General features: G+C 39.6%; 1 protein-coding gene across 6 annotated transcripts in view; it reads left to right on the forward strand.

Annotated features, from left to right (window-relative positions):
• The window catches only part of ADAM23 (ADAM metallopeptidase domain 23), a 69036-nt gene that overhangs the window by 44309 nt on the left and 13215 nt on the right, over nucleotides 1–11512 (forward strand). For all 6 annotated transcript variants that reach the window (XM_035138047.2, XM_035138055.2, XM_035138073.2 and 3 more), the window contains 3 exons: nucleotides 217–336; nucleotides 737–905; nucleotides 3801–3912. In XM_035138047.2, the coding sequence (XP_034993938.2) occupies nucleotides 217–336; nucleotides 737–905; nucleotides 3801–3912 (401 nt within the window). The remainder of the gene's footprint in view (nucleotides 1–216; nucleotides 337–736; nucleotides 906–3800; nucleotides 3913–11512) is intronic.

Here is an 11512-nt window from a genome sequence, read left to right on the forward strand (position 1 = left end):
GGATTACTGTCAGTGCCCATCAGCCGATTTCTCCCTTGCTTTTGGCAGGGATCTGTTGGACTCGAGGTCCTGACCAAGAATTTGACCATTGGCTGATCAGCTGATCAGCTCTGTTGCAACCTCGGCTTCAGCAGGATTCAGCTGCACTTGGGAACAATTTCCATTTTACAAAATAGGTTGTTAATATACTGTGTGTTGTTGTTTTTTACTTTACAGTGATGTCTTCTGTGGGTTATTGCTTTGTGCAAATCTTGATGGAGTTCCACGAATTGGTCACCTTCAGGGAGAAATTATCCCAACTTCTTTTTTCCACCAAGGTGTAGTAGTGAATTGCAGGTGAGTTGTGTCGTATTCAAGGTGTATTAATGCATTTTTAGCACTTTCAGTTGAATAATTAAGGTCTATTTTGAAGTTAACTTCTCAAGTACTAAAGCTAAAGTTTTGTTTCATAAAACATAAGGTTAGTTTTCATTTCTGTAGTACGTGCCCTAAGCATTCTCTTTTAAGTATTGGTATCATTACCTTCTAGACACCAATAATGTCAATGTTTCTAAAACTTCCCTGCGTTGGTTCTTGCTGCCTCATTGAAATAATTCAGCGTTTCCCTATTGGCTTTGGTGTAGTCAATGTAGTACTCGCTTCTCAGAATATTTTGAGATCTATGAGCTATTTACATTTGCTCACTTTAGAAGCTTTTCAGTCATGCTAAGAGCATTTAAAAAACTTCTTCTTCCAGTTGTGCCCACGTACTTCTAGATGATGATACAGATTTAGGATATGTTGAAGATGGAGCTCCATGTGGTCCTCAGATGATGTGTATGGACAGAAGGTGTCTGTCTATCCAGTCTCTGAATATAAGCAGCTGCCCTATTGGTGCTAATGGAAAAGTTTGTTCTGGACATGGGGTAAGTCCCAGCTAAGTTTTGCCCACATTCCTAGTTAAGAGAAGCCCAGCTAAGATTAGTCCATATTCCTAGTTCAATTAAAAAAATCGTTTTGTAGTGTTTCTGACCATTAACACTGGACACTGAGAAAGAGATTGCTCTTTCCTCTCAGTACTTAGTTCTGTTTATCCTCAAAAAATACTGGCTGATATTCCTGCAGGTGTAATCTATGAACTGGGTTGTTTTTTCCAGTTGTGCCTGGAGCAGAACAACTTTCTGGAGATCTGGAAAATAAAAGCCACAATTTTAATTTCATTTAAGAAGAGTGCTGCTGAATTAGGCCTTTCTCATTCAGCTGTCTCTTGTCAGTAACTTACCAGCTGCCTACAGGAAGCTTTCAGTCTGCAAACGAGCACAATAACACTCTCTCACTCATGTTCCCCAGCGTACGGTATTCAGAAGCAAACAGCCTTTGATACTGGAGGTAGAACATAGCCATCATGGCTAATAGACAATGATTGACGTATCATCTATGAATTTGTCTAATCCTCTTTTAAAATGGATGGCTCCCACCATTCTTCCTCATCCAGCCAGTCCCTGACAGGCATTTTGGACTGCTTCAACTGGATCTGTTTGCAACTCCTTCCAACACTCAACTTCTCCAGCTCTTCTCTCATTTCCAGATGAGAGTGGTGAATGCTTTTGTGAGTCCTTGGCCAAGAAACTCCTTTATGCCTTGATGGGCATATGTTGTTCTGAACAACACAGACCATGGCAGCTTCCTCTTTGCTTGGATTTGCTGATCCAGCTTCCCATGTGATATCCGAATCTGAAGTGGGTTGATGTAGACCAGGCATCCCCAAACTTCGCCCTTCCAGATGTTTTGGACTACAATTCCCATCATCTCTGACCACTGGTCCTGTTAGCTAGGGATCATGGGAGTTGTAGGCCAAAACATCTGGAGGGCCGCAGTTTGGGGGTGCCTATGTAGACGAATGGTGTTTGAACAGCAGTGCCTGAAGCACAGGTAATCAATACCTTCATGGCATCCTGCATTCTTCCACAAAACAGATCAGTCAAAGTACCTGAAAGGCTTTCATTGCCTTGTGTGCCTCAAAGATGCTTTTAGCTTCTTCTGTGTCCATTTGGCAGGTACATTATAGCTTTCAGGACATTGTGCTACCATCCTTTTGTCCCAATCCAGTCCACCCTCGAGGGAAAGTTTGGCACTGGATGTTTGATAGGCACTTGAGAAATGCTTGAATTTTACAAAGGACTTCCAGCAGGCAGAGAGGGTGTTTGCTTCTTTCTATCCAAGAACTCCAAGAAAGAAGTTTGAGTGTGGGCCTGCTTTGCCTTGGTCTATGACTCACTTAAACTGCTAGTAAAATAAAAAAATTCCTTCAGTAGCACCTTAAAGACCAATTAAGTTTATATTTTGGTATGAGCTTTCGTGTGCATGCACACGAAAGCTCATACCAAAATATAAACTTAGTTGGTCTTTAAGGTGCTACTGAAGGAATTTTTTTATTTTGCTTCGACTCAGACCAACACGGCTACCTACCTGTAACTTAAACTGCTAGTGCAATCTAATATCACAGTAGTCTCGGGCCACTCTGCTTTCACTATGGATGCCTTTGCATCTAATGCTTCTGTTTTGGACATTTGTAGAGATGCAACTTGATCTTCTCCATGCACCTTTGTTTATTCTTTGTTGTTTCTTTAAACCCCAAACTCATCACAAGCTTGGCCCGTCTGCATCTGCTGGTGCTTCTTTTAGGAGATGTGTGTTGCAGCAGGTGGTTCCACAGAGCTGCACGTGCTTTTCTTCACCTATCTTATATCGGGACTGCTTGAGTATATTCCATCTGATGGACAGACACCATAGACAGTCCATTGTATTCACCTGAAAGGTGTCTGTCCCCATGTTGTTCATTCTTCGTTCTGTCCTCAACTCTGTTGCATTTTCTGCCTTTGGGCATGAGGTGGCAGTATAGCCCATCTCATGGGCATATGTCAATGAAAACCACCTTTCAGGTGACTACAACAGACTGTTCTCTATCAGAGGAAATCCTATACCCAGTAGAGTGTTCCAGAGGTTAAGCACGTGGGAGATTGCAAAGATCCCTGAGGTTGGCAAACTTCTGATCCCCTTCTGACCCCCTCTAGCCAAATGGTGAAGCTTTGCTTAAGAATAGAAGGAAGGGAAGTCCCACTGTAGTCTGAATGTCTCCTGCATCCCACCTAGGGAATGGAATATGGGTCACTTTCTGTAAAGGCTCCTTCTGCTGGGTGTGCAGGAAGCATCCAGCCTCACCCATTTTCTTTGGGCCTCTTAAACACATTTATGTAGAAGTCTGTGCAGTCATTTCCTGCTCGTTTTGACGTGGCATGTTTGTGTCATGGGTGTCTTTGTTTCTTTGCCTCTGCTATTGCTCTCTCTTGCTTGCTCATGAGACTGCAACTGGGGAGGAGCCGCCAGGAGCTGGCTGGTTTGTCAGAGTTTGATCATGTGCCACTATTTGTCCTGGACAGTGAGGGTTGGGGGGGGGGAGAGTTAACCCACTGTAGCCGCCAGCAGAAGGAGCCTTCACAGCAAGTGACCAGTGTTTCAGTTTATGCCGAAATGCAGCAATAGCATGTGAGTGTGAGTGGTTCAAAGCACACACTGATCCAGCCTCTGTACAAAACTCTTTTTACATCAGTGAACATGCTTAAAGGAATGTGTATGCAGATCAAGTTCTCCTGCGATCAGTAGAGCAACATGCAGATCTGAGAGCATCTTTTTTTAATCTAGATCGAAAGTATAAATGGATTTTCCTCTAAATAGGACTACTTACTCTACCTAGGAACTTTAACAGATGAACCAAGCATATGATTATTTTTTATTATGTGGTAACACGATTTTTCTTTTAGGTATGCAGCAATGAAGCCACATGCATTTGTAACTATACCTGGGCTGGGACAGATTGTAGCATGCATGACCCTAAAAGGAAAGAAGAAGCAGAGAAACCAAATGGACCAAAGGGTTTGTGTAATTTCAGTTTTTCTTCCCACCCTGAACTCCTATATAATTATATTTTTGAGCAGGAATTTTTTGAGCAAAGTGCCCATGTACAATGCAGTGTTTGTGTGTGTGTGTGTGTGTGTGTGTGTGTGTGTGTGTGTTTCTAGATAAATAGCATTTATGCTAGGTATGCTAGGTAAAAAGCATTTATGCTTTTACCCATAGCGTTTCAGAGGTACTCACAGAAAATCATTACCTACCGTGAAAACATTTTAGGTGTTGCCTTTTCTGTTTAATGACATAGGTCTAGGTAATATATTCTATTATTATATTTGACACCCATTGATAATCTTATATTGCAGTATGGTAAGTGTTTTGCTTATTTCTATTTTTGATATAACCATGAGAAGAACACTTTAATCCTTTACTAAATACAAATTTTTACTGGGTTGTGTTTGTTCGTTGTTGTGAGTATTAGTACCTGAAGTTAATTAAAGTATGGTAAATACACCACTGCATGCAGATTTTACAATGTTTGCAGTTGATTATAACATTATCAGTCTCTCTTAACGAAAGAAAGAAATATTGGATCCAAATTCAGTATATTAAACTTCTAAAAGTTTTGTAAAATACTAAAACAAAGTTTCCAGAGGAATAAAGCTGGAAATAGTGCTTGGTGCCTCATTCAGTTTGGGGAGTTGGCACCCTGTGCCCATAGCTTCATGCTTACTGTAAATCTCTACACTGATCTCTTTCAAGTGTCTCTCAGTAGTGAGCCACAACATAGGAAGAAGGACAAGTTAAAGCTATCTCTTTGTCCAGTCTTACCACCTTCCTAAATGGATGGTCCAGCAAGTTAGAATGTGCAATCCCTAGGGATTCTGTTCTCTAGTGGGAGGGGCAGTTGCCATCTTCCAGTTTTATTCCTCCTTAGGATACCGTTGGCAGACTTTCAGTGAGCCATTCATGCTATGAGGTGAGTATTTCCTGATTCCTGTTTCTAAACCCTTTTAGAAATAATAATAATAATAATAATAAATAAATGGGTTGGAATATATAAGAAAGAAGGGCATTTGTAACTCGGAATACAAAATGAATCAAGATCCTAGATTCAGGTTAATTGAGGCCTGATGGAGAGAGAGGAGGAGCCAGTCAGATTGAATGGGACCAATATGCAATATGTGTTGCATTAGGAAGACAATTAAAACCTGGGTCCAAAGAAGAGACATGTGCTGTGTACATGGCAGAGAATTGACACGCAAGCCAGGACTTGGATTCTCAATTTCACTGTAGCAGTTCTCAATGCTGAAGAGCAGTTTGAAAGGCAGCTTTTATCTTTGGCAGTGGGGTGTGCTAATACATAATTGGGCAGCAAAACTCTGTTTGCATATCCATACTTGCTTGCATACTTTACTTGTATCCCAGTGAAAAAATTCCCGGTGATGGTCCATTGGATCAAAATGCCCTGGTTTTGAAAAGATAATCTGCTTTTGATTTATACTCTGCAGCATTCAAGCATTGGCCACAAATTCATTGTTTTACTTTTTCATAGCCAACCAGTCACTTATTTAAAAGCATTCATGAAACAAAAATATTTTCTGAAAGAAGTAGGTTAGAAATCATGCTTAAGATTAAGGTGACAAGGATTCTGTTATGAGAACCTTAAACCTGTTTAGCTGTATGTGGGACCTACAAATAGTTGAACATATAAAATTATCTTCTGGAATCAGAGTGCATTCAACATTCAGACAAAAATATCAAATTCTTTCATTGCATAAGATTTTTCTCTGCTCTCCATATCTTTAAATTTGTGAGAATTCAGCAAAATCTAAACAAGATCTTCAAAGAAGTACTGTATCTGTTAAGTGTTTAACCATGTCAATAAGGGAAAAACCAAATTTGTAGGTTTTTTTAAAAAAGATTTGTCTTGTAGATAGTCTTATAAATTGTAATAACATATAATTATGCATTTTTAATTATTACAGTTGTTATATAAACCAGTAAGTTATGTTAAGATAATTGATTAACTTCTGTTCCTTATGCATTATTGCATTTCTGTCAGAACTTATAATCCATCAGTTGCTTTTTCATTTTTCTGTATTTCAGAATATAAAATCAGTTTCAGTTTCAGATATAGATAAATACACTGAACTCTGAAATATATAATTAGCCAGAAGGTCTCTAATGGATTATAATAAAAGTTAAACTATTTTTCCTGAAAAGCTAATTTTCAGTGGGATATGGTAACAAATTTAACTGTGTAATCAGGATAATTTGCCAACATTTTGTAAGCAGATATCCATATTTCCCAAATTCATCTAAGAATAGAGCTTCTATCTAAAACACAATTTAAATTAAAAAAGATCTTTACCCTTCTAGTTGTTTCTGTACTTGTCTGTAACCAAAACTACAAAATTAGGCATTAGTATGGAGGTCCCATGCTTCTTGTTCTAAATTGTAGTTCAAACACACCAAGCCAACCCATTTGAACTTTAAAATATGAGAGACAATGTTTTATTCTTTCATGGAATGGCTTCCTATCTCTGTGAATGAAATAATCAATACAAGTAATGAGACACAGAGATAAAAACCGAAGCCTGAATAATGATTGCATTTGTTTGCTTTTTTAAAGTCATGGTAGGTTTTTTTAAAAAAAACAACAACAAATTGTTATGTGTAAACACAATGCATAAATTGAAACATATATTCTTTCATTTCTAAGCATGATAAAGATAGAAGGAATTTATTAAAAAAAAAAGAAATAAACTACATTCAATATAATGGAACTCTGGAAGAAGGATAAAGGTCAATAAAAATTAAAGGGTGGTGTCCAAATGACATCCTTAAGGACTTGTGCATGGTCAGTGGGAGTTTTTAACTATACTACATAATAAATGGTTTTTGAACCTTTGGTCACTACTAAAAGATGATTGCATGCAACACAGGGGATGCTGCACAATCAGAAGTAGGCCTTATAATGAAATATGACAACATAGAAACCTTTAGAGAAAGTGGTAGTCATGAAGTTTATATGATGCACAAGTTTGGTACATCTTCCAGTAACATTGCTACTTGGAATGTTGAATTCCCATAAAATTGGTCAAGATGCTTCTTCGCCTTGCATAACAAAATGTAAGGTGCAGTGAAGAATATACCTGGAATCAAAGGGCAACTTAGGCCCATAGTAAGAGAAATAATCCATAAATGTAAATAATCCATTGCTTGTGTGCTTGGCTTTATTGGTCGGTATCCAGTATATCTGTGATGTTACAAAACAGTTTCGTTATTTGTGAAGGTTTAAAAATCGTGTCTCCTCTTAAAATGGAAATGGGTACTGTATTGCATAGGCTGAGAAAATCTTTATAAACTCTTGGAGGCACAAGCCAAGGAGGGCATTGCCATAGAGCTTTAATGGCCTTTGGCGACATGCATATCAGCCGTTCATTCTTTGCAACAGGAGACCCATGCACACACCTCCCATTTACAGTCTATCCCCCTCTTCCTCAGAATCCTGACCACTTGTTCTCAGAGCAAGTAATGTTACATGCCAGACCGTGTTAAGGAAAGGGATGGCTGCTTAAATATATATAGAACATGAATGGTTTTCTTTCTTTCTTTCTTTTAATGACCAGTGTGTTGCAATGTATGGAGCTGAACGCCTGGGTGGGTGGGTGGGTGGAAGTAAGGAGAATAACAAGCCCTATGCCTATTCCATTCCCCTGCATGTGGCTGCACCCATTGGGGGGGGGTACGGATCACGCCTATGATTTACAAAGCACTGCTCAGTTATAAAATAGAGGCAGCTTTTAAATAGGTGACGTGCATCATATTCAGGCAAATATAATCTCTGATAATTCCGTAATTCTAAATGGCTGTAAAATCAAATGAAAGAAAGTATTTTTTACCATTTTGGGGTGCCATTTAAAATTCTTCTTTTCAGACATCTTCTGTGTACATGATGACTTGCTTTTTAAAAAGTGTTCCCTTTTCCCTCTATACAGTGAGCATGGCCACTAACAGACTTATAGGTGCAGTGGCAGGGACCATTCTGGCTCTGGGGGTGATTTTTGGAGGCACAGGGTGGGGAATAGAGTAAGCATATTTCTTAGTCTAAGAGTTTCATGTTTGGTGCCTAGTGTGTGAGGTAACTGTACGCATCTGAGCCCTCTGTGTACTATCCCATTAGCTTTGTGTTCTGTGGTGACCGTATTTGTCATGTGATTTGGATGTCTGTGTCATGTGATATGCTCATGCAGTGTTTAACCCTCTCCTGTCTGGGACAATGTGGGGCATAAAACAATGTATGTGAATCTTATATAATGCAGTTCGATGTTTACATGTTTTCTATGCTCTAAATTATATATAAAAATATTTTTAATAAAAAACAATTATTGCCATTGCAAAATGCTCTCTAATAGACAACTTTGACTATTTGATAAAATTTGGTTTATTGCCATTGGAATTAAGTGTAACAGTACGTAAACAATCCAAGTTGAATAATAAGAAAGTAGAACTGCTTGGGAACAATAGCCAGCTTTTAATAACTGTTGACTCTTCTTTCTCTAGGGTTTTTAGTAGTCCTAGACCAATAGTGTTCCATGTTCCATGTTATGCTCTGATTCAGTAGGGAAGATCTGTACATGAAAACAGGCTTCTGCACATAAAGCCAACAGATAAACAGATATTATTGCTGGATGGGCAGCCTCATCTGTACCACAAAGCTCATCTGGCCTGGCTAGAGGTGTCTTTTGATGTTTATCCGAAGTCATCTGTTACACATGTCTAAAGATGGATTGGGGCTTTAAAACTATATGGATATTTGCTATATTATTTTGAGATAGATCAGTTTATGTTATTAACACATTAATTGACATTTATGCCATCCATCCATGGGATTAGAAATAGATATGGGATAAAACCATTTGGTATTCTTTGTGGAAATATATCACAGGCCAAGTTTAACCTTTCACTGAAGTTATTTCTTTGTGTTTCTTTTCATTTTTAACAGTGAGCAACTCACCTGCATTTTGCTGGCTGTTCCCTTGAACATGATCTCTTTTTTTAATATGGTCAACAAGTTATTTTGCTACTATAATTTCTATAATACAGTAGACGCTTGGGTTGCAAACGTGATCCGTGCGGGAGGCATGTTTGCAACCTGAAGCGTTCACAACCCGCAGCACCGCGTCTGTGCACGCACGGGTTGCGATTCGGCGCTTCTGTGCATGCGCAAAGCACAATTTAGTGTTTCTGTGCATTCGTGAGCGCCAAAACCTGGAAGTAACCCATTTGGGTACTTCTGGGTTCAGCGCGAGACGCAACCATGAAATGACGCAACCCAAAGCGTCTGTAACCCGAGGTATGACTGTAATTTTAAAATGTATCTGCACACTCTGTGTATCAGCCTCAGGTTATATAATAGCAGGAAGTGACAAGGACACTGGTTTCGTATATCCACAATTTTCTATCATTTGTCTTACATTAATGACAGTAGGGTTTGTATTATTATTATTATTATTATTATTATTATTATTATTATTATTATTCCAAAATTGAGTTAGGACAGGAAATGTTTCATTGCATGAATTTCCTTAACTGTGAATCCTACACATTGTCTACTCACAAGTGAGCCCTGTTGATTTTAGCAGGACTCCCCCCCCCCCCGCCTTGCTAAGTAGTGCGGGGAAGGGAGGATACAGAAACTGTTCCTCCTGTTATGTGTTTAAATTAACTTCAATATACACATAGTTATTTCTGGTAATAATGATTATTTGGAAAAATAATGAATTTTTCAAAGTCGTTTTTTATCTGGAAATTAAGCAAAAAGGCAGAGAAAGCAGGTAGAGAGAAACAAATTTTACATGATAAAGGAACCCAAGCTCACCTCATTTCCACTGGTAACTCCTAGGAAGGCTGTGGAATTGCCTTTGGAGTGATAATCCAGATTTAATCCAGACAAGACTGTGGTGCTAGAGGTGGAGAAGCTGGCTGATCTAGGAGGAGCGATGTGACTGGGACCGCACTCCCCCTAAAGGGCCAGGTTTGGGGGTTGGCTGTGTAGTTGCCTGTGGAAGTGTAGGTGAGGTCTATGGCTAGGAATGCCTTTTACCAGCATTACATTAGTTTGTATGGGCAAAAGGTCCTCCAGATAACTCAATCCCAAATATATTGAAGGCTTAAAAAATTTAAGACAGCATTTTGAGTCGGGTCTGAAAATGCACAGGTAACAAGTTCATCTTCCTCTCATCAGCAACCAAACAGCAGCATTCAGTACCAGTTGAAGTTCAGACTGTCCTCCAGGCAGTACCATGCACATTGCATTTCAGCCTTCACTGGTGACTGCTGCATAGATTACCAAGGCAAGGTCCAGTCTCTCCAGAACAGTGTTGCTCTGTCATCAGCATTGATTCCCTTATGGCAAACTCCCATTCTTGGGTGGTAGAAGGTAATCTTCAATTCTAGGGTCCACCACATGTTTTATGCCTGCAATTTTTGTCTGCTTAATAATTTCTGGAATGTGTGCATAGAGGTGCCCTGTGTATTTGTTTTATTTACACGGTGTTTGCTTTCTTCTCTGTTTATATTTGGCCAAGATTTGTTTTTTGGCAACAAATGGGGTCTGGTTTTGCGTCAATAATCCTTGTATAGTTACAGAATATCTGAAACACCAAACTCATAACAAAACACAGATTATAAAAACCGTAACCTTTGATCTGCTATCTTATTTTTTTTATTTATAACGAAGGTTACAAATCCTTCCAAGACGAATTGCAATTAGCGTTAAAATAAATTCTTTAAAACCACAATAAACAATATCAACATATAAAGTCAGCAGGCATCCCACAGGGCAGTTGGGGACAGGTGGCCTTTCGGGTGATGGAGCAGAAGAGTCCAGATGGAGTAGGCTTATTTTCCCATTTGCTTGGTTGGGTCCTTCTCACAGGGCAGTTGGTGGGGTGGGAGAGAGTCCATCCAGAGGAGGCTCTGAGGCCTCCAGGAATCCTTCCCACGGGCCAACTGATGGTGGACGAGCCTGTGCGAAGGTGGGGAAGATATTTCACCTGGAGCATTCTTTGATTCCCCCCCCCACCTGCCTTCCTGGAACTCACTCCAATGCAGCAAGGGTGAGTCTGGTGAAGTGAGGGGGTTCTATGCAGAAATTGGCTTTGGGCATGGTCCTTTTAGCAGGGGGAGATAATGCAGCCAGCACTCGATAACGAGCAGGTAGAATGTCTCACACTATATTTGCACAGATGGACAACCGGGGAGTGTCGTTCTTACAGCATCGGTTATATTTTGTGGGGAAACTGATTCCAAGCAGCTCTCACAACCCGCCCCCGCCCCACTCCCTTTCCCTCAACAGGTAATAAAATCAGATGTTCCCTCTGTATCCAGGAGGGGAAGGGATCTAGGGATAAATTTCCTGCTCCTGGGCATTAGGACCAGGAATAAAGTGAACAGTTGTTTACTCCACAAAATGATTTTGAGGAGGTGACAATATTCGGCTTCGTGGTGTTGCAAAGCCTACATTTTCTTTAAAATACTGGTGCTGCTGTTTAAATGTGACTTTTTAGCAGCAGCATGCAAACAAAAACATTTTTAGATCATACAGCAATATAAA

Source organism: Zootoca vivipara, chromosome 1 (genome assembly GCF_963506605.1).
Source record: "Zootoca vivipara chromosome 1, rZooViv1.1, whole genome shotgun sequence".
Classification (NCBI taxonomy): Eukaryota; Metazoa; Chordata; class Lepidosauria; order Squamata; family Lacertidae; genus Zootoca; species Zootoca vivipara.